A 26,429-nucleotide genomic window follows, 5' to 3' on the forward strand; every position below is an offset into this window, starting at 1 on the left:
AACTAGCCTGGAAACTATATCAAAATGTCCCAGGGCACTGTGGAATGTATGACAATAACAAGCTGGCCTATTGGTCAAGTAAGGAACTTCCTTCCAATGCTATGGCCCTGAACCCTGTGTTGGCATCTCTAAGTATATAATCAAATAGGTCCTAAAGAAGAGCCTGATGAAAAGTTTAGAATCTAAACCTGAATCAACTGAACAACTCTTGGCATTGGAAAGGAGAATTTTTAACATGGTTAACTGGAATTTTGACTGGACACTGCCATCTACATATATTGTCACCTACATATATCGAGCCCTATTGTAGGAAATGTAGGATGGAGGCCGAGTTATCATTTGCCATTTTGCTGGATTGCTCAGATCTAAGCCCATCAGGCACCGTTAGCTCGGGAAAGAAACATTGTCTTCTGAGGAAATTAATCCCAGCAGCATAGCAAAGCTGGTAACCCATTGCAGTCTCCTGGGTTGATCTGTAGTGTATGGGGTGCACAAAGGGTCATTTGTGCCCAAGTGTTATAGCAGTAATCTACACCCTTAATTTAGAACAATATTAAGAAGAAGATTATATCCCGTTCAGTTGTTGCACACACCATTTCCAATTCCATTTGCTGCTTGTTTTTGAGTAATTTCTTTCCTCGGTATAATTGTCTTGACCATCTGAATTCTGAAGATTTGGCAAAATATATATTTCCCTTAATATGGTGGTGGTTATTACATTTATATAATAAATCACCGTACATATTTTTTCGTCTGCCCTAGAGATGTACATTTCTACTGACCATTTTTTTTTTACATTTCAAACATGATGTTTTCGTTTCCTTTAAAGTAAGTTTAAGTTATTTAATGTTCTCTAGCATTGTCTTAATACTATATATTGTCCCTTTTCACATCACCATTGTTCTTATTACTGATCCATTACTCATAATAGTATCAGAAGTTATTTTCAGTCTTTTATATTGAGGTACTGAAGATGTTTCTCCACGCAGTCAGTTCTCACTATTGGCCAATATGAATAAGGGGACTGTGTCTCTTCTTGTCTTACGACTATCTTTCAACCAGAGTTCACTTGCCCTCTATGTTTAGTTACATTTTCGTTGCACATTATTGCAGTTTATTCCAACTTCGGCTTTGTTACACTTTTTATAAAATCTTGCGAGGTTTTCTATTACAGCAGAAGAGTCGTAACTTTCAAGTGCAAACATAAAAATTCGAACGATTCTTCAGTGTTGGATGTTCTAACTTTCTTGAATGATCAAATTTTCAAAAATGAATATTTTGAAGTCTTTTTTTGTTATGCATTACCTAAAATTTCTACATTGTTGTAGCATAAAAGGTTATTGAATATTGCATATAATAGTTAAATGTATTGTCATTTTAGAAATTAAGAATTTATCCTCTCATATTGGTGTAGGAATATCAAAGGAAATTTCCATTGTCGTGGTATAAGTCAAGAAATTAACTGTTTAATATTTCAATGTTGTATATTTTGCGAAGTGTATGTCTCTGTTGGGTACAATTTCAGTTCTGTTTCATATTTTAATTTCTGTTATTTTTTTAGTTGGTTATTTAACGACGCTGTATTAACTATTACATTATTTAGCGTCGATGAGACTGGTGATAGCCAGATGAGGCCGAGGATTCGCCATAGATTACGTAGAATTCGCCTTACCGTTGGGGTAAACCTCGGAATAAACCCAACCAGGTAATCGGCCCAAGCGGGGATCGAACCCGCACCCGAGCGCAACTTCAGACCAGCAGGCAAGCGCTTTAACCGACTGAGCCACGCCGGTGGCTGAATTTTCGTTATTACGTCACACAACAGAATTTTTTACACGTTTAAAATTGAAAAATTCACTTTACTTTTACTATACATTACAACGCGACTGATTTTATGATATTTATGTATATGTAAGTTCAAAAATCGCGCCGCGCTGAAGAACATAGCGCCGGCGACTCCATTGTGACTTTCTATTTCGCTTGCTATGGTTACCGTAGCAACCAACGAGCGCAGAATACAATAGAGTAGACACTAGCATTTTAATACCATTGGACGGAGTGAAGCCGGTTTGATGGACCTGACGCCATCTTGTTGCTACCAAAACATTGCAAAATAGCTATTACGTTATAGAAGATCTTATGATAATAAGAATTCCATATGTCCCTAATTTCTTGCAGGACTCACACTTTCTTGTTTGTTTCGTAATACAGATTCGCTATGCACGTATTTTTAGCAAAAATTACGAAACTGTCATCGATAAATCACATATATACAGGTTATTTAAATTGGCAGCTCTTCAAATTGCAGTATGGTATTTAATAGATAATCTGGAAGGTTAAACAAACAATAATGATAAAAAAAGGAAAATAACAGTTTGACCTTATTTTGCTACTAGTCCAATAAAAATGCTACCCTATAATAATTACTTTTATAGGTATATATTTCCAATATATGTAAATCTTGTTCTTAAGGGGAGGTGGTTGTATAATTGAAATTTCTTCCTATTTGATGGTCATTTTTCATTTCTTTGCATGTTGCTGCAACAACTAAAATTTGTGATTGCTAAAATAAGAGGGGGGGGCAGAAATTTGTGGGGGAAGGGGGAAGTACCAGGGCACTATAGTTCACCACATCGAATATAAATCAGCCATTTTTAAGATAAATTCAAAACTTCTTTGTCATTTTACTCCTAAAACCACATTCTTTAACATAGTTATGGCATAACTTTGATAATCGTTTTCAAAATGTTAAACTAAAGAGTACATTATCTTAGAAAGCATTTTGAAATATTCAGATAGTCAATATAATATGATATAATATAATATAATGTTGTTTTATTAATTCAGTCTAATTGAAATATCACAAATATAAAAAGTCAATGACACTTACCCATGTAAGTGATCATTGTGTACTATACAAATATAAAACATTAAAATTAAGCAAACGTTTTTGCCCTTCGTGCATCATCAGGCTATTTTTTACATACAATATCTTGTACATTTTGTGTCATATTGTGGAGCGAATGATTAATCACAACCTTTAATAATGAAAATAATAACTATTTAAAATTGACTTATGGAAATTAGCAATCTAAAATTAATGTACAGGTATGAAAATTTAATGCATAAAATTGTGGCTGCACTGCTGTGTTGTGTTTAAATTATAACATCATAAAACTGTGAACATGATAAAAACATTTCATTCCTCTTTAAACTTCATAATTTCATATCGCGTCACATCAGTCGGCAAGATCATTGTCACTAAGTCAACCGCATTTCATCGTAAGTACGTTCATACAATTATTATATTCATTTACACCAAGTATTCTGATATTAAATTTCATTACAGATATAACCCAGCCTCAAATCTTCTTAATGTAAATGTCAACATAGATAACCTGTGCAGTGCACACGTTCTTAAATGTGAGTATTTTCGACAACAATTTAATAAATTTTAACATCGCGTCATATAGGATTCTCTACATAATAACTAATATATTTCAGATTGATTTCACCATAACAAGTAATAAACCATTGAGACAAGACTAGCAGCAAAACATCCAATTAATGTGCACCAGAGCTTTAAAAATTTTGTTATAGCATAAATCCGCATTCTTTTTTATATAATATATATTTCTCACATATCAAAATGTACAGTATTTTGTAGCAAAGTATTTTTTTTTTTAATTCAATGATTTTCCACCATATTAAAGCCATCCTCTATCCTTAACATCCCATGTAGCATTTGCAATGAATTTTCCTATTCCTTTTCTTTTTGTATTAAAGTCTTATTTTCTTATTGCTTGCCTATTTTTATTTAGTTAACATTAAGCAGGAATCTGAATGTTTATATTTTCGTTGCATATTATTAAAGTGTAGTATACGTATCTAGAATATGATATTATGTTTTGTTGTATTTCGTTATGTGACTATTTTCTAAATTTTGAAGGAAGATTTCTGCTATAAGGGGTCGCTCATGGCAGAAATTCAAAACCAACATATAAAGTCAATAAGTTCAAAAGCTTACATCCTAATCTAAAATTTACGTACGAAGAACAATACAGGTCAATTAACTTTCTTGATTTAACCCTCAAATAAAACGAGCTAAGTCCATATACAATATTTCGAAAACCCACAACTACGGTATATAACATACCATATATCAAACCACCCTCACTCATATAAAATCAGCAAACTTATCTTATTGACAGGTTAATAAACACACCAATAAACAAACAATCTTACAAAAAAGAATATAATTACATATCGATGACCCAGAACCAGACTGTTCTAAGTCCATTTTACTTCTCCTTTTCAGGAGAGCTATTTTAAGCTCCTGACATTCAAAGCTTCATGAAAAAAATTGAAAAAGCTGCATAGCAACCTTATGGAGAGGAATATTTACAGTTTTGTTCGACTCATATATGCTGACAAGAACTGGAACACAATGAAACACAGATTTATTTCTTATAAAAAGTTGGACATAAAATAGTCTTGTTCTCAGCCATCAATATTACAATTAGTAATAGAATACGGCTTCAACAAAAAAATGATACAAAACTGTATACAAAAACGCCTTAGAACACAAAAAAATAAAACACACACTACTCTGCAACCCATAGAATCTAAAGAGACAAAAAATACACATGGGCATCCATGACATATATAGGAAAAATAAACAATCAATTACACTAGCCTGCGAATTTCAACTTTGTGTTTGTTGCCTGAAGTAAATAATGTGATGTTACTGTACATAATGTCGATGTGCAGAATTCGAATTTTCAATCCGTTTACTTCTATCACGTCACGTTTGTTTGCAAAATCACTTTAAATGTATTGTATAATTACGTGAATTTCATCACAGACTTTTTCATGGTTGTTCATATATGTCACCAGGGGCGGCTTTCGAAGGGGGGCTGCGGAGCTGCAGCACCCCCAGACATTTGTGGCTCATGGTTCGTTTTATGTTGTGAAATACATTTATTATACAGTCTCTATTTAGCGGCTCGAATTTGTTTTTTTTTTTTTTTTTTAATTTCGCTCTCATTGACATGCACGCAATCTTTAGTGAAGTCACTTCCTCCCCTTGTGCTTCCAGAGAGAAACCAGAGACAAGGACGGATTGGTGAAGCCACTTCCTCCCCTGGAGCTGCCAGTCTCGTCTCGGATGCTTTGCGCGTTACTTTTACCCCTCCCCCTGCTACCCCTCGCCATGAATCCAGAGTTTCCAGGCGCTGCAAAATTTGCAGCAGTTTGAGAGTAGTGCGCAGTTTTAAATACATTTTCTTCAATGTTGTGAGTATAACAAGTGCGACAATGTTTAATTCTGTACAATATTTACAGTCTATTCAGTTCAGTACCTTAACAATTCAGGAGAAATGTTCGATAAAGACAAACTAAAAACGGAACTCACTGTGTTGTATCAGAGACAAGAATTCAGAAATATCAGTGACACAATAAAGCTCTTGCAGTTTCTTCTGAGAACTTGCAAGCCTCATTTTCAGAAGTTGTAGAACTACTACGCATAGCTGTCACCATACCAATGACAACTTCCGAACCAGAACGTTGCTTTTCGTGTTTGGAAAGAGTAAAATCCTATCTCAGAAATACGATGAGAGAAGAGAGACTGACCGCATTAGCTATGTTTTCCATTGTAATGACTATGTTAAACGAAATATCGGATTTTAATAAGATGATGATTAAAAAGTTTGCAACCTACAAGACAAGGCGCATGGAACTAATCTTTAAATAAGATAAGTTGCATGGTTTATTTTTGTATGCAGCCCCCCTGAATTCAATACCCACGAGCCGCCACTGTATGTCACTAGAGTGTTTTTGCTTTGTTTTAGTCTTGTTTACTTCACTATTGCATGTATAAATTAGCACAATGCATCACACAAAAAATTACACCACTCCTTCTTAGTTCTGTCTTCAAGTATTTCACGCTTTAACATCCAACAATAATGAGGATGCATTCTGGTGCTCCATCGTCCCTGGCATCTCCTTTCGAACTCCTGCAGATCCTTGTGAAATCGTTCACCTTGCTCTTCACTCAAAAATCCTAGATTTTCGGGGAAATAATCTAGGTGAGAAAACAGAAAATGAATTTTGATACTCATGTTACAACCAAGTTCCCTGTATGATTCAAGCATGTTAGCCATATTGTTTCGGTAATTAGGTCCCTTGTTGTTACAAAGAAATTTTAAAACAAATTCACAGAAAGATATCCATGCTGCTTTCCCCTTTTCATCCACAGTGTTTTTAAATGCTGCATCAGACATCCGTTTTCTTTTGTCAGGACCATTAAATTTATATCTTCTTTTAATTTGCTTCAGAGAGTAGTGGAAATTTCTCACATATGTACTTGAAACAGTCTCTTTCCTTATTTAAAGCTACGTTCTGCAGCACCCGACTGTGGTAGAGAGTCACTGTCACTCGTCACAATTTCCCTCACCTCTACATCAGACTCAGATGAAAACTATTCAAGATTTTCTAGTCGCACAGTGAATGGAACACCAGGCCCATGGGGTGCAGGTAAAATGGATGACTGAATAACTGGATACACCATTTGCTTTTTATTTTTAGAATCGTACCCCTTCACATCACACGAACAGAAGTAGCAGTCATTACTATGGTTCGACTGCTCTCTCCAAACCATAGGTACTCCAAAACATAGCAACAGTCTTCTGCCGTTGATCCAATGATGAAGTTCTTCAATCAATACTCTATATACTTTGTGTGGTGCCCAAGCTTTACTTTGAACTCCAAGTTTGATTCCAAAATGAGCAAGATATGACTTTTTCACAAAATCTGTAAAATTACACCTCTGCTTAGGCAATGTGTACATTTTATATAAGTTATATAACAAAATGGTCTGGATTATTTATACATTCTCGATGCGACATGGTAAATACTTTCTTACTGAACTAAAAACTCTCAACTTTCTACTACAGAATAAAGCTTCAAAAACTGATTTCGTTTCGCTTCCAGATGAAACACAGACTATTGAAATATGAGAGGAACTAGAAGAGTTGAGTTGAGTCTCTCACCAAGATAGGGCTGACATTTCTATCTCCCACAAATAAAAATAATGGCAAGGCTGCACGTTATTTCACCCTAACATCCTTATACGCTTGCATCCTCTATCTGCTAAGAAACATCTGTTATCCTTGACTTTCAATATAAACATCTTAAAAATATGTTGAATACATTTGGTTTTCATATCTTAACATACTAAAACTACAGTTGTTAAAGTATTATAGTTTAAATAATAACGCTATATATTGTCATAATACATTATAAGAAAATTGAAAAAAAAAAAAAAATGGTACGTCATAGGAACTTTCTGGCTTCGAATTTGACTTCAGCATGCTAACAAATACTCTAAAAACATTCAAACTTTGGAGGCAGAAATTTCATCACAGACTAGTGTTATCAGCCTTTTAAAAATAAAAAAAAGCAAATGTTACACATAAGACGAATAATACATTAAACAGCATTATAACAAGTAAATTGGGAGAAAGAAATGAACACTTGCAAAGTGGCATATAAAAGCTTAATGTGGAACAAACAAAATGGAATTCAAGGAACATACTCAGATTTTATCAATAATCGGAACAAATCAAAATTTGCTGCTTACTTGATCGACTCAGGCCATGAACTGAAGAACATAAATAATACGTTACAGATCCTAAAAATAGTTATTTACTTACTTATGGCATTTAAGGAACCCGGAGATTCACTGCCATCCTCACATACTCCTGATATCAGTCCCTATCCCACGCAAGATTAATCCAGTGTCTACCATCATATCCCACCTCCCTCCAATCCACTTTAATATCATTCTCCCACCTACATCTCAATCCCACCAAAGGACTTTCTCCATCCGGCGCGGCGTCCCAACTAACACTTTGTATGAGTTTCTGGATTCGCCCATACATGCTACATGACCTGCCCATCTCAAAAGTCTGGATTTTATGTTAATTGTGTCAGATGAATATAATTAGAAAAATAGTTGACAACAATTAATTAATTAATAAAGCTGAAGAATACTTTACTGTCAGAAATCAAATTCAGAATATTCAATTTCTCAACGAACAGATTCCAAACCCTCAAAATCCACTTTATCGTTTATAATTTAAAACTACTCACCGATCAATAATGCCCGATAAATGACCGGACACCCCTTCCACCTCTCCCCCAACCCAACTTCCTTTAAGTTCCACATAGTCAGTAGAGCAGTTGTAAGCAAAAAATTTATTAACAAAATTCCATCTAAAGTTATTTTCAAAACTTCGTACACTATACAATTGAAGGGTATATGGAAAGAACAAAGTTTTGAGAAAATGACTTTTAAGTTTAAAACGCTGCCTTTTATTTAAATTAATACTTGGAAAAGATATTTCAAAATATAAATGTTGCACTGGTACCTGCTCTGAACTTATGAATAAAAAATTTGACTTTAAACAAGTTTCTGTTGCTTAATTTTTCAACATTACACGTTAATATAACTTTTTACAATGATTTAAAAATCAAAGTCCTGAGAAATAAGGAAAGAATAATCGAAGTCCTATATTTCAATTAACCTGTAATGATTCACCATGTTATTAACATAATATTTTTAGCTCCACTTTCACAATTGTTGAATTAATCATCATAATCACAATAGTTGAAATAATCATAATCACAATAGTTGATTCAATCACCATAATCGCAATAATTGAATTAAACATCATCATCGCAATAGTCGAATTAATATCATAATCCCAATAGTTGAATTAATATCATAATCGCAATAGTCGAATTAATCATCATAATTACAATAATTGAATTAATAATCATAAACACAACAGCTGAATTAATCATCATAATCACAACAGTTGAATTAATCATCATAATTACAATAATTTAATTAATCATCCTAATCACAACAGTTGAATTAGTCATCATAATTACAGTAGTTGAATTAATCATCATAATCACAACAGTTGAATTGATCATCGTAATCGCAATAGTTGAATTAATCATCATAATCGCAATAGTTGAATTAATCATCATTATCGCAATAGTTGAATTAATCATCATAATCGCAATAGTTGAATTAATCATCATAATCACAATAGTTGAATTAATCACTATAATCGCAATAGCGGAATTAATCAAAATTACAATAGTTGAATTACTCATCATAATCGTAATAGTTGAATTAATCATCATAATCGCAATAATTGAATTAATATCATAATAACAATAGTTTAATTAATCATCATAATCATAATAGTTGATCCAATCATCACAGTCCCAACAGTTGAACTAATCATCATAATCACAGTAGTTGAATTAATCATCAAAGTTGCAATAGTTGAATTAATCATCATAATTACAATAATTGAATTATTCATCATAATCACAACAGTTGAATTAATCATCATAATCACAACAGTTGAATTAATCATCATAATTAAAATAGTTTAATTAATCAACCTAATCACAACAGTTGAATTAGTCATCATAATTACAGTAGTTGAATTAATCATCATAATCAGAACAGTTGAATTGATCATCGTAAACGCAATAGTTGAATTAATCATCATAATCACAAAAGTTGAATTAATCATCATATTCACAACAACTGAATTAATCATAATTACAATAGTAGAATTAATCATCATAATCGCAATAGTTGAATTAACCATCATAATCACAATAGTTGACTTAATCATCATAATCACAATAGTTGAATTCATTATCATAATCGCCATAGTTGAATTAATATCATAACAACAATAGTTGAATTAATCATCATAATCAAAATAGTTGATCCAAACATCACTGTCCCAATAGTTGAACTAATCATCAAAATCACAGTAGCTGAATTAATCATCACAGTCGCAATAGTTGAATTAATCATCATAATCGCAATAGTTGAATTAATCATCATAATCGCAATAGTTGAATTAATATCATAATAACAATAGTTGACTTAATCATCATAATCACAATAGTTGAATTAATCATCACAGTCGCAATAGTTGAACTGATCATCAAAATCACAGTAGTTGAATTAATCATCACAGTCGCAATAGTTGAATTAATTATCATAATCGCAATAGTTGAATTAATCATCATAATCACAATAGTTGAATTAATTATCATAATCGCAATAGTTGAATTACTCATAAATACAATAGTTGAATTTATCATTATAATCGCAATAGTTGAATTAATTATCATAATCGCAATAGTTGAAATAATATCATAGTCACAATATTTTCATTTTGGAGATGCCGATAAGCTCACTGTATTATAATATCAATAGACACCGCGGAACAATTTCACATTATAATAGAATTTAACTCAGGAAGACCCCTCCTCAACGAACAAATAGCCAATACAAATAACCCACTTTTTAACTTGTTTAAATTATTCCCGTCGAAACAAACACACACAACAACCACACAGGTCCCACCAATACCCCCTCCACTTCCCACTCCAGATGACGTACATTAAGAAAATATTGTAATTGAGCCCGCCATTCTAGTCTCAGCCATGCACCACATAGGAACACTCCAACATCAGCTAAAATTGTAAGTATTTTCCATACAACATTTTTACGCGATAAATTCCTACTTAATAAAAAACAAAATCGTCTTAATTCAATCTATTAATATAAAGTAAATTGTTGCAGACACGCATGGCCATACTAGACAGCGGACTCAAAAGAAAATAGCTTGTATTATATACGTCTAAGTACTCAATAACAGCATCCACGATTCACAGTAGTCAACTTGAACAACATCAAAAACTCCAACATACTATACTATGGAAAATCAGTGAAAGTACGTCAAAAAGACAGTTTTTACCAAGAACAGTAAAAACAACCCAATTTTAACGATATAACAGGCCAACACAGCCAACCATATATGTGATAAAAGTGATATAGTGTATACAGTGTTTTACAGTGTTTTTATAGTGTATATATTTTACTTGTTTATATTTATGTGTCATAATGGTTTTAACATAATTTTCTGTTGTCCTATATGGGTTTTCAAAAGATAGAATTTAACAGAATCATAACAACCAACCACACACTGCTTATAGTAATTTTAGCAAAATTAAGAAATCATGAAAGGTCATACACAAGTGAACAACCCACAACATAATTAAGAAGCTAGGTCTTCACAACACAAAATGACATAGACCCCATATCTGAAGATGACACACACCGAGTGTCGAAAACGTTAATATAAATCCAAATATTAAGATAAGCACAGGTGGAAAACAAAAATTGATATTATAATGACAATAGTTGAATTAATAATCACAGTCGCAATAGTTGAGTTCATCATCATATTCGCAATAGTTCAATTAATATCATAATCTCAATAGTTGAATTAATCATCACAGGCGCAACAGTTAAATTAATCATCATAATCGCAATAGTTGAATTAATCACCATAATCGCAAGAGTTGAATTAATCATCATAATCACAATAGTTGAATTAATCATCATAATCGCAGAAGTTGAATTAATCATAATTATAATACTTGAAATACTCATCATAATCGCAATAGTTGAATTAATCATCACAGTCGCAACAGTTAAATTAATCATCATAATCGCAATAGTTGAATTAATCATCATAATCACAATAGTTGAATTAAACATCATAATCGCAGAAGTTGAATTAATCATAATTACAATAGTTGAATTACTCATCATAATCGAAGTAGTTGAATTAATCATCATAATCGCAATAGTTGAATTAATATCATTATATCAATAGTTGGGTTAATCATCATAATCACAATAGTTGAAATAATCATCACAGTCGCAACAGTTGAACTAATCATCATAATCACAGTAGTTGAATTAATCATCACAGTTGCGATAGTTGAATTAATTATCATAATTACAATAATTGAATTATTCATCATAATACAACAACAGTTGAATTAATCATCATAATCACAACGGTTGAATTAATAATCATAATTACAGTAGTTTAATTAATCATCCTAATAACAACCGTTGAATTAGTCATCGTAATTACAGTAGTTGAATTAATCATCATAATCAGAACAGTTGCAATGATCATCGTAATCGCAATATTTGAATTAATCATCATAATCGCAATAGTTGAATTAATCATCATAATAGCAATAGTTGAATTAATCATAATTACATTACTTGAATTAATCATCATAATCGCAATAGTTGAATTAATCATCATAATCACAATAGTTGAATTATTCATCACAGTCGCAATAGTTGAACTCATCATCAAAATCAGAGTAGTTGAATTAATCATCACAGTCGCAATAGTTGAATTAATCATCATAATCCCAATAGTTGAATTAATACCATAATGACAATAGTTGCAATAATCATCACAGTCGCAATAGTTGAGTTAATCATAATAATCGCAATAGTTGAATTATTCATCATAATCACAATAGTTGGTTTAATCATCACAGTAGCAATAGTTGAATTAATCATCACAATCTCAACAGTTCAATTAATCATCATAATTACAATAGTTGAATTAATCATCATAGTCACAACAGTTGAATTAATCATCATAATCGCAATAGTTGAATTAATCATCATAATCACAATAGTTGAATTCATCATTACAGTCGCAATAGTTGAATTAATCATCGTAATTGCAATAGTTGAATTAATCATAATCGCAATAGTTGAATTAATACCATATTACAATAGTTGAATTAATCATCATAATCGCAATAGTTGAATTAATCATCACAGTCGCCATATTTGAATTAATAATCATAATCGCAATAGTTGAATTAATAATCGTAATTTCAATAGTTGAATTAATCAACATAATCGCAATAGTTTAAGTAATTATAGTCGCAATAGTTGAATTAATCATCATAATCACAATAGTTGAATTCATCATTACAGTCGCAATAGTTGAATTAATCATCGTAATTGCAATAGTTGAATTAATCATAATCGCAATAGTTGAATTAATACCATAATTACAATAGTTGAATTAATCATCATAATCGCAATAGTTGAATTAATCATCACAGTCGCCATATTTGAATTAATAATCATAACCGCAATAGTTGAATTAATAATCGTAATTGCAATAGTTGAATTAATCAACATAATCGCAATAATTTAATTAATCATAATCGCAATAGTTGAATTAATCATCACAGTCGCCATAGTTGAATTAATAATCATATTCGCAATAATTGAATTAATCATCGTAATTGCAATATTTGAATTAATAATTATAATCGCAATAGTTGAATTCATATCATAATTACAATAGTTGAATTAATCATCACAGACTCAAAAGTTGAATTAATCATCATATTCGCAATAGTTGAATTAATCATCATAATTACACTAGCTGAATTAATCATTATAATCAAAGTTCGGAGAAACGAGGAAAGAGTATAATCAATGTCTGACATAACAGTAATAATTAAACTATAATGGTGCACAATGTTATTAATACATTATTTCTTGCTTTTCTTTCACAATAGTTGAATAAATCACCATAATCAGTCCTAAGAAACATGGAAAGAGTATTCAAAAAGTCCGACATAACGATCAAACTACAATCATTAACACAATATTCCTTGCTCCTCTTTCACAACAGTTGAATTAATCACCATAATCACAATAGTTGAACTAATCATAATTGCAATAGTTGAATTAATCATCATAGTCGCAATAGTTGAATTAATCATCATAATCACACTAGCTGAATTAATCATCATAATCAAAGTTCTGAGAAACGAGGAAAGAGTATAATCAATGTCTGACACAACAGTAATAATTAAAATATAATTATGGACAATGTTATAAATAAATTATTTGTTGCTGTTTTTTCACAATGGTTGAATTAATCATCGTAATCACAATAGTTGAATTAATCATCACAGTCGCAATAGTTGAATTAATCATCATAATCGCAGTAGTTGGGTTAATCATCATAATCGCAGTAGTTGAGTTAATCATCATAATCGCAATAGTTGAATTAATATCATAATGACAATAATTGAATTAATCATCACAGTCGCAATAGTTGAATTAATCATAATCGCAATAGTTGAATTAATCATCATAATCACAATAGTTGAATTAATCATCATAATCGAAGTTCTGAGAAACGAGGAAAGAGTATAATCAAAGTCTGACATAACAATAATAATTAAACAATAATGATGCACAATATTATTAACATAATTTCGTGCTGCTCTTTCACAATCACTGAATTAATTATAGTAATCACAATAGTTCAATAAATCACCGTAATTAGTCCTAATAAAGAATGAAAGAGTATTCAAAATAACCGACATAATGATAAAACTATAATTATTAACACAATATTTCTTGCTCCTCTTTCACAATAGTTGAATTAATCATCATCTTCGATGTCTGCTTGTATCTTGATGTTCTTGTAGAATGCTTTAGCTAACGGACAACAGAATTGACTTAACAGCTGAAGATCATTGAACTTTGTCACCAATACTGGAAGATGAGTATGATAGCTTATTTCAGATGATGGAATATTCTGCTTTCTGTAAACAGAAATGTTTGACACCCAGGCTGCGTTGTATGCACATTCTCTCATAGTAATGGTGCAAGTATTCTTCTGTCCAATAAAAATCTGAGCTATTAGACGTGTTCCAAATGGCGATTTCTTCTTATAATGAGATTCCATATACGATCCCCACTTGTAGAACATATGTTGACCAGCCTCAACTGCAGTGAATGGACACGATTTCATTCTCGAGACTTTGATTAGAATCATTGGGTACTTCGATATGAGCATTCTGTTTAATAAGACCCATATCTTTATCGGACTCCATCTACGAATGGCCTCTTAATGGGAAGGTTACCCTTGCAGAGTCAAATCGGTGACACATGTGCACTAAATAATGTAGAAATCTGAAAACAGTATAGTTTTTATTTTTCCCTGCACATGAGTCGCAAAATATTTCAAGATGCTTCACTGGGGTCAAAAGAATGACAGAGCAGAAGTGGTACAGCATAGAAACATCATCATCCGTAGGCCTACCTTTCCTTGCCGTGGTATCATCATATGTGTACGAATACGTCCTACTTTATAAGTTTATAATAATTTAGACAATTTGGAAGTAAATCCCGAAAAGACTAAGTATATGATTATGTCTCGTGACCAGAATATTGTACGAAATGGAAATATAAAAATTAGAGATTTATCCTTCGAAGAGGTGGAAAAATTCAAATATCTTGGAGCAACAGTAACAAATATAAATGACACTCGGGAGGAAATTAAACGCAGAATAAATATGGAAAATGCGTGTTATTATTATTCGGTTGAGAAGCTCTTATCATCCAGTCTGCTGTCCAAAAATCTGAAAGTTAGAATTTATAAAACAGTTATATTACCGGTTCTTCTGTATGGTTGTGAAACTTGAACTCTCACTCTGAGAGAGGAACATAGGTTAAGGGTGTTTGAGAATAAGTTGCTTAGGAAAATATTTGGGGCTATGCGGGATGAAGTTACAGGAGAATGGAGAAAGTTACACAACGCAGAACTGCAGGCATTGTATTCTTCACCTGACATAATTAGGAACATTCAATCCACACGTTTGAGATGGGCAGGGCATGTAGCACGTATGGGCGAAACCAGAAGTGCATATGGAGTGTTACTTGGGAGACCGGAGGGAAAAAACCTTTAGGGAGGCCGAGACGTAGATGGGAGGATAATATTAAAATGGATTTGAGGGAGGTAGGAAATGATGATAGAGACTGGATTAATCTTGAACAGGATACGGACAGATGGCGGGCTTATGTGAGGGCGGCAATGAACCTTCGGGTTCCTTGAAAGCCATTTGTAAGTAAGTAACAATTTAGACATATTATACATCTTCTCATAGAATATAGTTTACTCACACAATGTGCATTTAATATGTTTTAACAAATAGATTTTATACATGTTTTTAACCATGTGACTTTGATAAAAATAGGAGCAAAATGTGTTTAGCATAAAATAACCAATAAGATAATATTATGTAACACTGAAGTTCACTCTTGTTTTAACATACAGTTTTAGCACTCATTAATTATGAAATTATACAGGATGATTCAGTGACTACGTTACAAAATTTTAGGGATGATAGAGGCCATCAATATGAACATCTTTCTTATAGGAATCTATGTCTGGAAACGTTCCGCTTCGTAGTTACAAGCCTAGATCCTAGATATGCTAGTCAGTGTAACCAACTAAAATCGAACTGAAAGGTGTCCTGTTCCTGCAAACGTTGGTGATTATTCATATAGATAGTATAAGTTAGTTGACATAGTAAATGATATTTTGACAGATTGAACATTGCAAATTTCCTTCCATTTCCTTTTGTACTTCCATAAATGAAATGCATATCGGCAAGTTGCAATGTTTAATCAGTCAAAATGTAATTTACGATGCCAACTAACTTATACCATTTTTATGAGAAATCACCAACGTTTACAGGAACAAGTCGTCTACAACCAAACTTCAAAAGGATAGCCTTCAGTTCCAATTTAGCTGGTTACATTGACTAATGTATCTTGGTTTTCTTACTACGAAATGAAACGTTTCCGGACATAGGTTCCTATATGAAAGTTGTTCATAATTGTCTCCTCCATCATTTCTAAAAGTTCGTAACATAGTCAATGAATTACCATGTATGTCTTTATGTTATAATATGGAATGGTATAGCTCCTAAAATATTGTTAAAAATATTCGTATTATTTATTGTATTAACATAATCACCTGAAGATGACCAAAGAAATGGGCGAAAACGTTTGTGATTTAAACTAGCTTATGTATCATGAAATGATAGGATGTTAACCTTCAATATACCTGATAAGCTGATGACTGAAATAACGATAAAAATATATTATAAACATTGATTGGAACCAAGGGACAGAGCGTGAGATTCAAACATATTTTTAGCACATAAAGAAAAAGACCACCAAACAAAACGAAAGTTTCTAACAGAATTGTTTAGCTGTGAACAAGTAATGAGGAAAACATAGAAACACTCCGAGAGCGATCTGTCTGAAAATGGCTCTTAAACGTAAAATTTATAACTACTTGCGCTTAAAAAGTCTACGAAGCACACGATATACATATCTTACACAGGGGCACCAGCAACTCTTCATTCTTCTCTCCTCATTTTCTTCTTCTTCTTCTGCTGCTGCTGCTGCTGAAAGATGCTCCAATGATGACGTGGCATGGGAGCTCGCAGAGAAGCATAAAGTGGCAGGGGCGCTGACACTTCTGGTTTTGGAGAAAAGGGAGCTGGTATGGGAGGCATGAGAGCTCGCAGAGAAACTTAAAGTGGCAGGGGCGTTGGCACAGCTGGTTTTGGAGGAAAGGGAGCTGGTAGAGCTGGTATGGGAGGCATGAGAGCTCGCAAAGAAACACAAAATGGCAGGGGCGCTGGCAACGTTGAATTCGGAGAAAAGGGAGCTGGTAGAGCTGGTAAGGGAGGCGTGAGAGCTCGCAGGGAAACATAAAGCGGCAGGGGCGCTGGTTATGGAGATAAGGGAGCTGGCATGGGAGGCATGAGAGCTCGAAAGAGAGCTGGAAAAGCTGGTATGGGAGGAATGGGAACTGGCAGAGCTGGTATGGGAGACATGGGAACTGGCAGAACTGATATGGGAGACATGGGATCTGGCAGAACTGGTAGAGGAGTCATGGGAGCTGGCAGAGCTTGTAGAGGAGTCATGGGAGCTGGCAGAGCTGGTATAGGAGTCAAGGGAGCTGGCAGAGCTGGTGTAGGAGTCAAGGGAGCTGGCAGAGGAGCTGGAAAGGGATCTGGCGTGGGGAAGCGTGGGAGGTATGAATGAAGTTCCTAACTTCTCTAGTGACAAGCCATCGAGGATTTTCACCGCTTCTGCAACAAGCAAAATGAACAAGAACTTTAAACATGTGTCGTTATCCGTGAATGGCATATTAATAGGGTGAGAATTCGTATACAACTCCCTATTTTTACTGTCCATTTGCAAAGTCATATAAAATCATTTGTACAGGTTTTGAACGAATGTAATGAATATTAATTGTACATAGTTTTGCATATTTCAGACTTTCCTGTATATTGAGCTTGCAATGTAGCAGATTTTTAGTATTTTGTGGCAAAAAGCCCTAAATTATCATATTTTGTAAAAACAATAATATTCTGTGTTGCAAATCTAATTTTCAGGTAAAGCTCAATGTGAAACAGACTTGAATAATTTCAAGAGGAAAATTGTTCCGGTTCCGGGTATCAATCCCGGGAATTGAATATTTTACCTGAAAAAACTAGACTTGCATAATATATACGTTACTGTAGGTACATTAACAGAAAACCACAAATTGAAGTCGCACAGAGTTTGCGTGCACTCGATGTGGGTCTCTAGGATCTCATCACCCCATTAGAGTTGTGTGGATATAAGGAGAAAAATTGAGACAGTGTCAGGTGGAGTTCCTGGGTAGTTCAATCGGTAGAGCACTGGTGCGTTCAGCCAGAGATCCCCGGATGGATACCTGGCCCCGGAACAATTTTTCCTTGAAATTATTCAAATTCAATATTCTAAATTGTTTGTCAACACAATATTTTTTTTTTATCTTAACTGAACTTGATGAACGGAAATTCTTTGCATATGCAGTGTGGTGTGGAGAAACCAAAACAAACACTCTCTTTTTGAACCATTGTGCTACTGCACAACAAGAAGCATACCCAAACACCTCTATCTACCTGACTTCATCATTATCATCATCATCATCATCATCATCATTATCATCCATACAAATATTAGGTCATGTGGCGTATTACGGTCTCATAATAAAGAGGAATTTCTCCTCAGCTCTTTTTGGGACGTCCCAGAGATCTCTTCCCATGGGGTTGATAGTGAAGTATAGCTTTTAGGATTCTGAGGGAATCTCATACATCGCAAATGGCTCATCCAGTTCTGATATTTCTGTATAAAATCGAGTACTGATTCCAGACTCAGTTCTTCCATTACTTTGTCGTTGCGTTTATGGTCCCATTTGTATATCATGCTGTTCTTCGCATAAATCTCATTTCATTAGCTGTTATTCTGCTTTCATCCATCCGCCTTAATGTCTATGCCTCATTACCATAACAGAGTACAAGATTTGTTAAAGACCTATTCTAGTGCTTGTCTGTAGCAGGAAAGGTTTCATTATCCTGCTTTTATTTCCAAAGTTTTGGAGTATTTTAAAATTTTGCTCATTATATCCAAATCATTATCAAATATTAAATGTTATGTTTTATTTAACGATGCTCGCAACTGCAGAGGTTATATCAGCGTCGCAGGATGTGCCGGAATTTTGTCCCGCAGGAGTTCTTTTACATGCCAGTAAATCTACTGACATAAGCCTGTCGCATGTAAGCACACTTAAATGCCATCGACCTGGCCCGGGATCGAACCCGCAACCTTGGGCATAGAAGGCCAGCGCTATACCAACTTGCCAACCAGGTCGACTCAAATATTAATTTGCAGTAAAGATAATTATGTAAAATGATTAACTTTTCCCTACATTTTGCCTTGTAAACATATTTTTTTAGGGGCTGTATTTCCACAGATGGCAGTAACTACTTTTTTCTGTATTTATTTCAATTTTATATTTTTGCAATGATATTTAAATTACGTACAGAGTATGGTAGATCATTTTCTGTAGATTCTATTAAAACTAGATCAACTGCAAATATCAATGAACCTATTTTTAAATTTCTGTTTATCTGCAACTGACCATGTCGTTTTTGTCTCCATTCCTGAAGAATTTTAATCAGGTGCATTATAAATAGTAGGGAGAGACCGCATTCCTGTTAAGTTCCTGCCATTTTGAGATCCTGTTGTTAATTTTAACTGAAATTAAATTTGACGTACCTGACTTAAATATTCCATAACCTCCTTTTCTCTGTTTCACTTATTCTCAGTTGGCATTTTTTGTGAAGTTTATCTATACGCACTTTAACATCTGTTGTCGTATCACGTGTGTAGAATCTTTGGGTTTATTTTTAAGTCGTGGACTTTTGCTCTGACTCTGTTTTTATTGTCTTATGGCTTATGTACATGTAACTGATTTACATTGTGTTTCAATTTTTATGATATTCGTGATTAAGGGGGTCATGAATCATAATATGTAAATTTCCAATCCTGCATGTGCCTTCGTGACTGAGGAAAACCTTGAAAAACCCCAATCAGATTGGGAACCTTCCGAATACGAGTCTCAAACACTACCGACTGAGCTAAGTCATTCACGCTGTGTTGCAAGAAAACAGACCTATAAATAATTTAATCCTCAATTAGTTAGTGGATCTGTAAGGTTGTGGAATGTCGGGTTGCAGAAGAGGAATTTAACGGTTCACTTGTTATTGGATCGTTAACCGAGCATCTTTGGATTTCACGAGTGATGCAATAGTACGTGAATGAATAAAAAGTGAACATCGGCTGCTACACTGATTTGAAGCATTCTAACTTTTATTGTTGTCAAAACTTGCAATAAATATAGACTGATACGAAGCAGAAAGGAATCAGGAGCAGAAGTTTTCGTGAGGAAGATAAATATGCCTATTTGTTATTAAAAATAACCCACGAGTGCATTAATGTTACAGGAAATAGAAGACAACCTACAGAGCACATACCGTCGTCGTTACACGATGAACTAGAGTCTGTAATAAAGACATAAATAATAATTTTGCTATTACAAGAATTAATGAATAAATACATAAATAACTAAATAAATAAATAATAAATAAGCAAATACATAAATGAGAACACATCGAATTACCGTATATGGATGGCTAAGAAGAGATATTTCTATATACAAAATTGTCAATTCAGTTTAACTACACATTATTATTATTTAGAGTAACTACATTATTATTGTTCACAAAATTGGACAGTGTATGACTTGTGTACTCGTAATATTTTGTTATCGAATAGAAGATCTTACAAAGCAGAAACATATACAGGGTGTTAAAAATAACGTTTACAACGTTTCAAGAGTAATAGAGGAGGTAAAAGTAAATATCTTTTGTAAGTGACAAAACTTTGGCTGATGCGCCGTTTATTGTGTAGGCCTACGTAAGTGTTAGTATAATCCATAAAGAACAACACCAATTGTCATTTTAGAGGTGGTGTTCAAACTGTCGTTCATTGAAGGCATTGCACAACTGGTACCTTCGTACTATGGAGTGACTGCAACGCTCAAAAAGACCAACATTGTCTCTAATAACATGTGCAGCTTCAACAACGCGAGCAACTAAGTCTTCTGCCGAATCGATCGGTGTCTCATACACAAAACATTTCACGTCCCCCCACAAAAAGAAATCCAGTGGGGTTAGGTCCGGTGATCGAGGTGGCCACGGTATCGGCTTACCCCTGCCAACCCAACGATTGGGGAATGTATCATTTAGGTGTTTCCTGATACGACGATGAAAGTGTGGAGGGGCACCGTCATGCTGAAACCATATTCGTTCTCTGATGTTCAATGGGATATTTTCTAAAAGTTTTGGTAGGACGTCGCGTAGAAAAACAAAATAATTATTACCATGGAGACTGTTAGTCAACAGACAAGGCCCTACAAGGTGGTCGTGCACAAACAGAACTAACCAGTGTGTGTTGTGACGGAAGTCAAGTCATCTATTCCTTCAGGCCATATAGCGGCAAAAGAGCGCATCTGCTAAAGTTTTGTCACTTAAAACAGACGTTTGTTTTTACCTCCTCTATCATCCCTGAAACGTTGTAAACCCTGTATAAGAAGTTTGTCTATTTTAAGAAATTAATTTCTACGACGTAGTCCTATCACTTTTTAGCTATCGATATGCAATATTATTTTAATGTCGTGTATATAGGACCTATTAAATCCAAAATATCGCATGCCTGAATCTCATACAAGTAACATTATGAGGAATCAAAATATATAAACTACTCGACGTAAGATTGCTGTCTAACGGAGGAATAAATATTATTATTGGAGGGAAATCAGATCTCTAAGTTAGTGAATCCTTCAACGGACCAATAACACTAAAGATATTTCATGCAAACCGGCTTTCGAACTTACTGATCCGTTAGCGGCTAACGAAGGAAAAAATGCGTTCTTGCAACCGACCATCAGTTTTATTTATCGCTTATCCATGTCTTGTAATTTTATTGTTTGTTAGTTACAATTATAACAATAAACGTTACACTATAATAGACTACTAAGACATTCTATGCTGTGCTGTGTTATTCTGTTGTGCAACTGTTAGTTTTTCGGACAAATTTTTGTCACTACCTCTTTCATCCAGTATTCACACAAAGTAAATCATGTGAAAATTTCGGGGCTCTGTATTGGAACGTGACGCTTTTTATATAGTAATAATGGTGAGGATATGACTTGTTCCAAAACATGACGAACTTCCTTCCTGGAATTGGTAAATCCTCATAAACTTTCATCTTCTCCTCAACTTTTAGGCGCGTGGCAGAAATGAAATAATATGGCATTGACTTCAAGAATTGGCAACAAAAGCTAAGAATTTATCCCTTGATCGTTCCTACACTTAAGTGGTGAAAAGTGTGAGGGAAGGCCATCATGTTTTGGAGATGAAATGAAGGTGTTTTGGGGTCAAAGATGTAGCACTCCATGCCCAGGGGGATTGTAAGTAGACTGCAAATTAAGTAACATTATTTCCTGATATCAATGCTTCACTAGAGGTTGTTCCATGTTAATTTATCTACATAGGCCTATTTCTAAATAAAGTCAGCTTTCTCTCTTTCTGCGTTGTATAGGCTCGTGACCTATATTGTATAAAATTCTTAATACAGTGCATCTTCGCCATCACGTCGCGACGACCGACTGGCAAGCGGCAGAAGCACGCCCCCCCCCCCAACGGGCGCTCGATCGGTCACGGGCGTGATGGCGAAGACGCATTGTAATAAGAATGTATTATGATTATTTGCAATTATAATTTTAAAACTTTCGCTTATGGACATGCTAGATCAGTAGCTTCGTAGTCAACGTTGAAGTCTCTGGTCGTATGGTTAACACATCGCAACTCCAGTAATCGCTCGTGCAGATATGTTTATATATCCAGTGGTGTCATTCTAATTTTTTAACAATCGGTTCTCTCCGCTAAGGACCGCGAATTTAAAAATATTGAATGACGTAATAATAAGAAGCTACAAATAAAGGAAAACTGCAATCCAACATGTACTTCCATAACAAAATTATGTGCATAGTTTAAAATGCTGATTCGCGTCACGAAGGAGGAGTAGACTTCTGACACTTCATCTGTGAGCTGAACGGCGGTGGATTGCCTCGCTACAGAAACATCATATCACATACATTATCATACCTATTGTACTATTATATACACAAATAGAATTAAACTGGAATATCACTTTTGTTGACGTCGTACAAAATTTTGTCCAATATTCTTTTGAGAAGATTAACTCCGTACATAGATGAAATTATTGGGGAGCATCAGTGCGGTTTTCGGCGTAATAGATCGACTATTGATCAGATTTTTTGTATTCGACAGATAGTGGAGGAAAAATGGGAGTATAATGGTACAGTACATCAGTTATTCATAGGTTTCAGAAAGGCATGTGACTCGGTTAAGAGGGAAGCATTATATGATATTCTTCTTGAATTTGGTATTCCCAAGAAACTAGTTCGATTAATTCAAATGTGTCTCAGTGAAACATTCAGCAGATTCCGTATAGCTCAGTTTCTATCTCATGCTTTTCCAATTCACTGCGGGCTAAAGCAGGGAGATGCACTATCACCTTTACTTTTTAACTTCGCATTAGAATATGTCATTAGGAAAGTTCAGGATAACAGGCAGGGTTTGGAATTGAACGGGTTACATCAGCTTCTTGTCTATGCGGATGACGTGAATATGTTAGGAGAAAATACACAAACGATTAGGGAAAACACGGAAATTTTACTTGAAGCAAGTAAACCGATCGGTTTGGAAGTAAATCCGGAAAAGAAAAAGTATATGATTATGTCTCGTGACCAGAATATTGTACGAAATGGAAATATAAAAATTGGAGATTTATCCTTCCAAGAGGTGGAAAAATTCAAATATCTTGGAGCAACAGTAACAAATATAAATGACACTCGGGAGGAGATTAAAGTCAGAATAAATATGGGAAATGCGTGTTATTATTCGGTTGAGAAGCTCTTATCATCCAGTCTGCTGTCCAAAAATCTGAAAATTAGAATTTATAAAACAGTTATATTACCGGTTGTTCTGTATGGTTGTGAAACTTGGACTCTCACTCTGACAGAGGAACATAGGTTAAGGGTGTTTGAGAATAAGGTGCTTAGGAAAATATTTGGGGCTAAGCAGGATGAAGTTAAAGGAGAATGGAGAAAGTTACATAACCCAGAACTGCACGCATTGTATTCTTCACCTGACATAATTACGAGCATTCAATCCAGACGTTTGAGATGGGCAGGGCATGTAGCACGCATGGGCGAATCCAGAAATGCATATGGAGTGTTACTTGGGAGACCGGACGGAAAAAGACCTTTAGGGAGGCCGAGACGTAGATGGGAGGATAATATTAAAATGGATTTGAAAGAGGTGGGATATGATGATAGGGACTGGATTAATCTTGCACAGGATAGGGACCGATGGCGGGCTTATGTGAGGGCGGCAATGAACCTTCCGATTCCTTAAAAGCCATTTGTAAGTAAGTAATAGCATTATACTATATACTTCTTACTTACTTACTTAATTACTTACTTACTTACTTCTTACTTACTTACTTACTTACTTACTTACTTACTTATTGCCTCTTAAGGAACCCGGAGGTTCACTGCCGCCCTCGCATAAGCCCGCCATTGGTCCCTATCCTGAGCAAGATTAATCCAGTCTCTACCATCATATCCCACCTCCCTCAAATCCATTTTAATATTATCTTCCCATCTACGTCTCGGCCTCCCCGAAGGTCTTTTTCCCTCCGGCCTCCCAACTAACACACTATATGCATTTCTGGATTCGCCCATGTGCTACACATCCTGCCCATCTCAAACGTCTGGATTTAATGTTCCTAATTATGTCAGGTGAAGAATACAATGCGTGCAATTCTGTGTTGTGTAACTTTTTCCATTGTCCTGTAACTTCATCCCTCTTAGCCCCAAATATTTTCTAAGCACCTTATTCTCAAACACCCTTCACCTATGTTCCTCTCTCAAAATGAGAGTCCAAGTTCCATAACCATAAAGAACAACCGATAATATAACTGTTTTATAAATTCTAACTTCAAGATTTTTTGACACTAGACTGGATGATAAAAGCTTCTCAGTCGAATAATAGCTGCCATTTCCCATATTTATTCTGTGTTTAATTTCCTCCCGAGTATCATTTGTATCCTAGGTATTTGAATTTTTCACTCTTCAAAAGATAAAATTCCAATTTTTATATTTCCATTTCGTACAATATTCTCGTCACGAGACATAATCATATACTTTGTTTTTTCAGGATTTACTTCCAAACCTATCTCTTTACTTGCTTCAAGTAAAATTCCCATTATTTTCCCTAATCGTTTGTGGATTTCCTCCTAACATATTCACGTCATCCGCATAGACAAGCAGCTCATGTAACCCGTTCAATTCCAAACACTCTCTGTTATCCTGGACTCTCCTAATGGCATACTCTAGAGCAGAGTTAAAAAGTAAAGGTGATAGTGCATCTCCTTGCTTTACCCACAGTGAATTGGAAATGCATCTGACAGAAACTGACCTATACGGACTCTGCTGTAAGTTTCACTGAGACGCATTTTACTTAACCGAACTAGTTTCTTGGGAATATTAAATTCAGTAAGAATACTGTATCATATAAAACTTCTCTCTTAACCGAGTCATATGCCTTTTTTAAATATATGAAAACTGATGCACTGTACCCTTATACTCCCATTTTTTCTCCATTATCTGTCGAATACAATATATCTGATCAATAGTTGATCTATTACGCCCTAAACCAAACTATACACTATATACAGAAATTAAATAAAAACAACATAAGCAGGAAATACACGCGTTTATAAGCACAAGGTAGACACGCATGTTCCTTACTGAGAAACAACTTATGTTTCCTGGAAATGCTGTTCTATGCATGCGCAGAGCTTTGAATGTCTGTCCACACCGTCATATTATTTCAATTATCTCAAAACGCCCCCAGCCAGGAATAGGACAAAGTTTCCCTTGTTTCTTATAGCCCTGTGCTCCACATAAGGACCTAAAGAAAATGCTATACTATCTGGAGATGCATCTGCATACATATTTGTACAACATACTGTTACAAGTTAATTCAACAAGTACGGTACAATGAAAGATGAGCAGAAGACGTTTCTTCTTCAACTTTTACCCAAACACTGATAGGAGTTCCCAACTTCTTCAAAAGTTGTTTTC

At 34.4% G+C, this 26,429-nt stretch overlaps 1 protein-coding gene across 5 annotated transcripts in view; it reads left to right on the forward strand.

Annotated features, from left to right (window-relative positions):
• The first annotated feature begins 3,138 nt into the window (after positions 1–3,138).
• LOC138696528 (uncharacterized) overlaps positions 3,139–26,429 on the forward strand; it is an 83,286-nt gene continuing 59,995 nt past the window's right edge. For 4 of the 5 annotated variants that reach the window (XR_011331405.1, XR_011331406.1, XM_069821616.1 and 1 more), the window contains exons 1-3: positions 3,139–3,423; positions 4,897–4,955; positions 5,099–5,295. Coding sequence is in view for 2 of the 5 variants with exons in the window: in XM_069821616.1 (XP_069677717.1) it covers positions 3,422–3,423; positions 4,897–4,955; positions 5,099–5,295 (258 nt within the window). In the remaining 3 variants the exon portion in view is untranslated. The remainder of the gene's footprint in view (positions 3,424–4,896; positions 4,956–5,098; positions 5,296–26,429) is intronic. The other variant, XR_011331407.1, reaches the window with a different exon arrangement.

Source organism: Periplaneta americana, chromosome 3 (assembly GCF_040183065.1).
Source record: "Periplaneta americana isolate PAMFEO1 chromosome 3, P.americana_PAMFEO1_priV1, whole genome shotgun sequence".
Taxonomy (NCBI): domain Eukaryota; kingdom Metazoa; phylum Arthropoda; class Insecta; order Blattodea; family Blattidae; genus Periplaneta; species Periplaneta americana.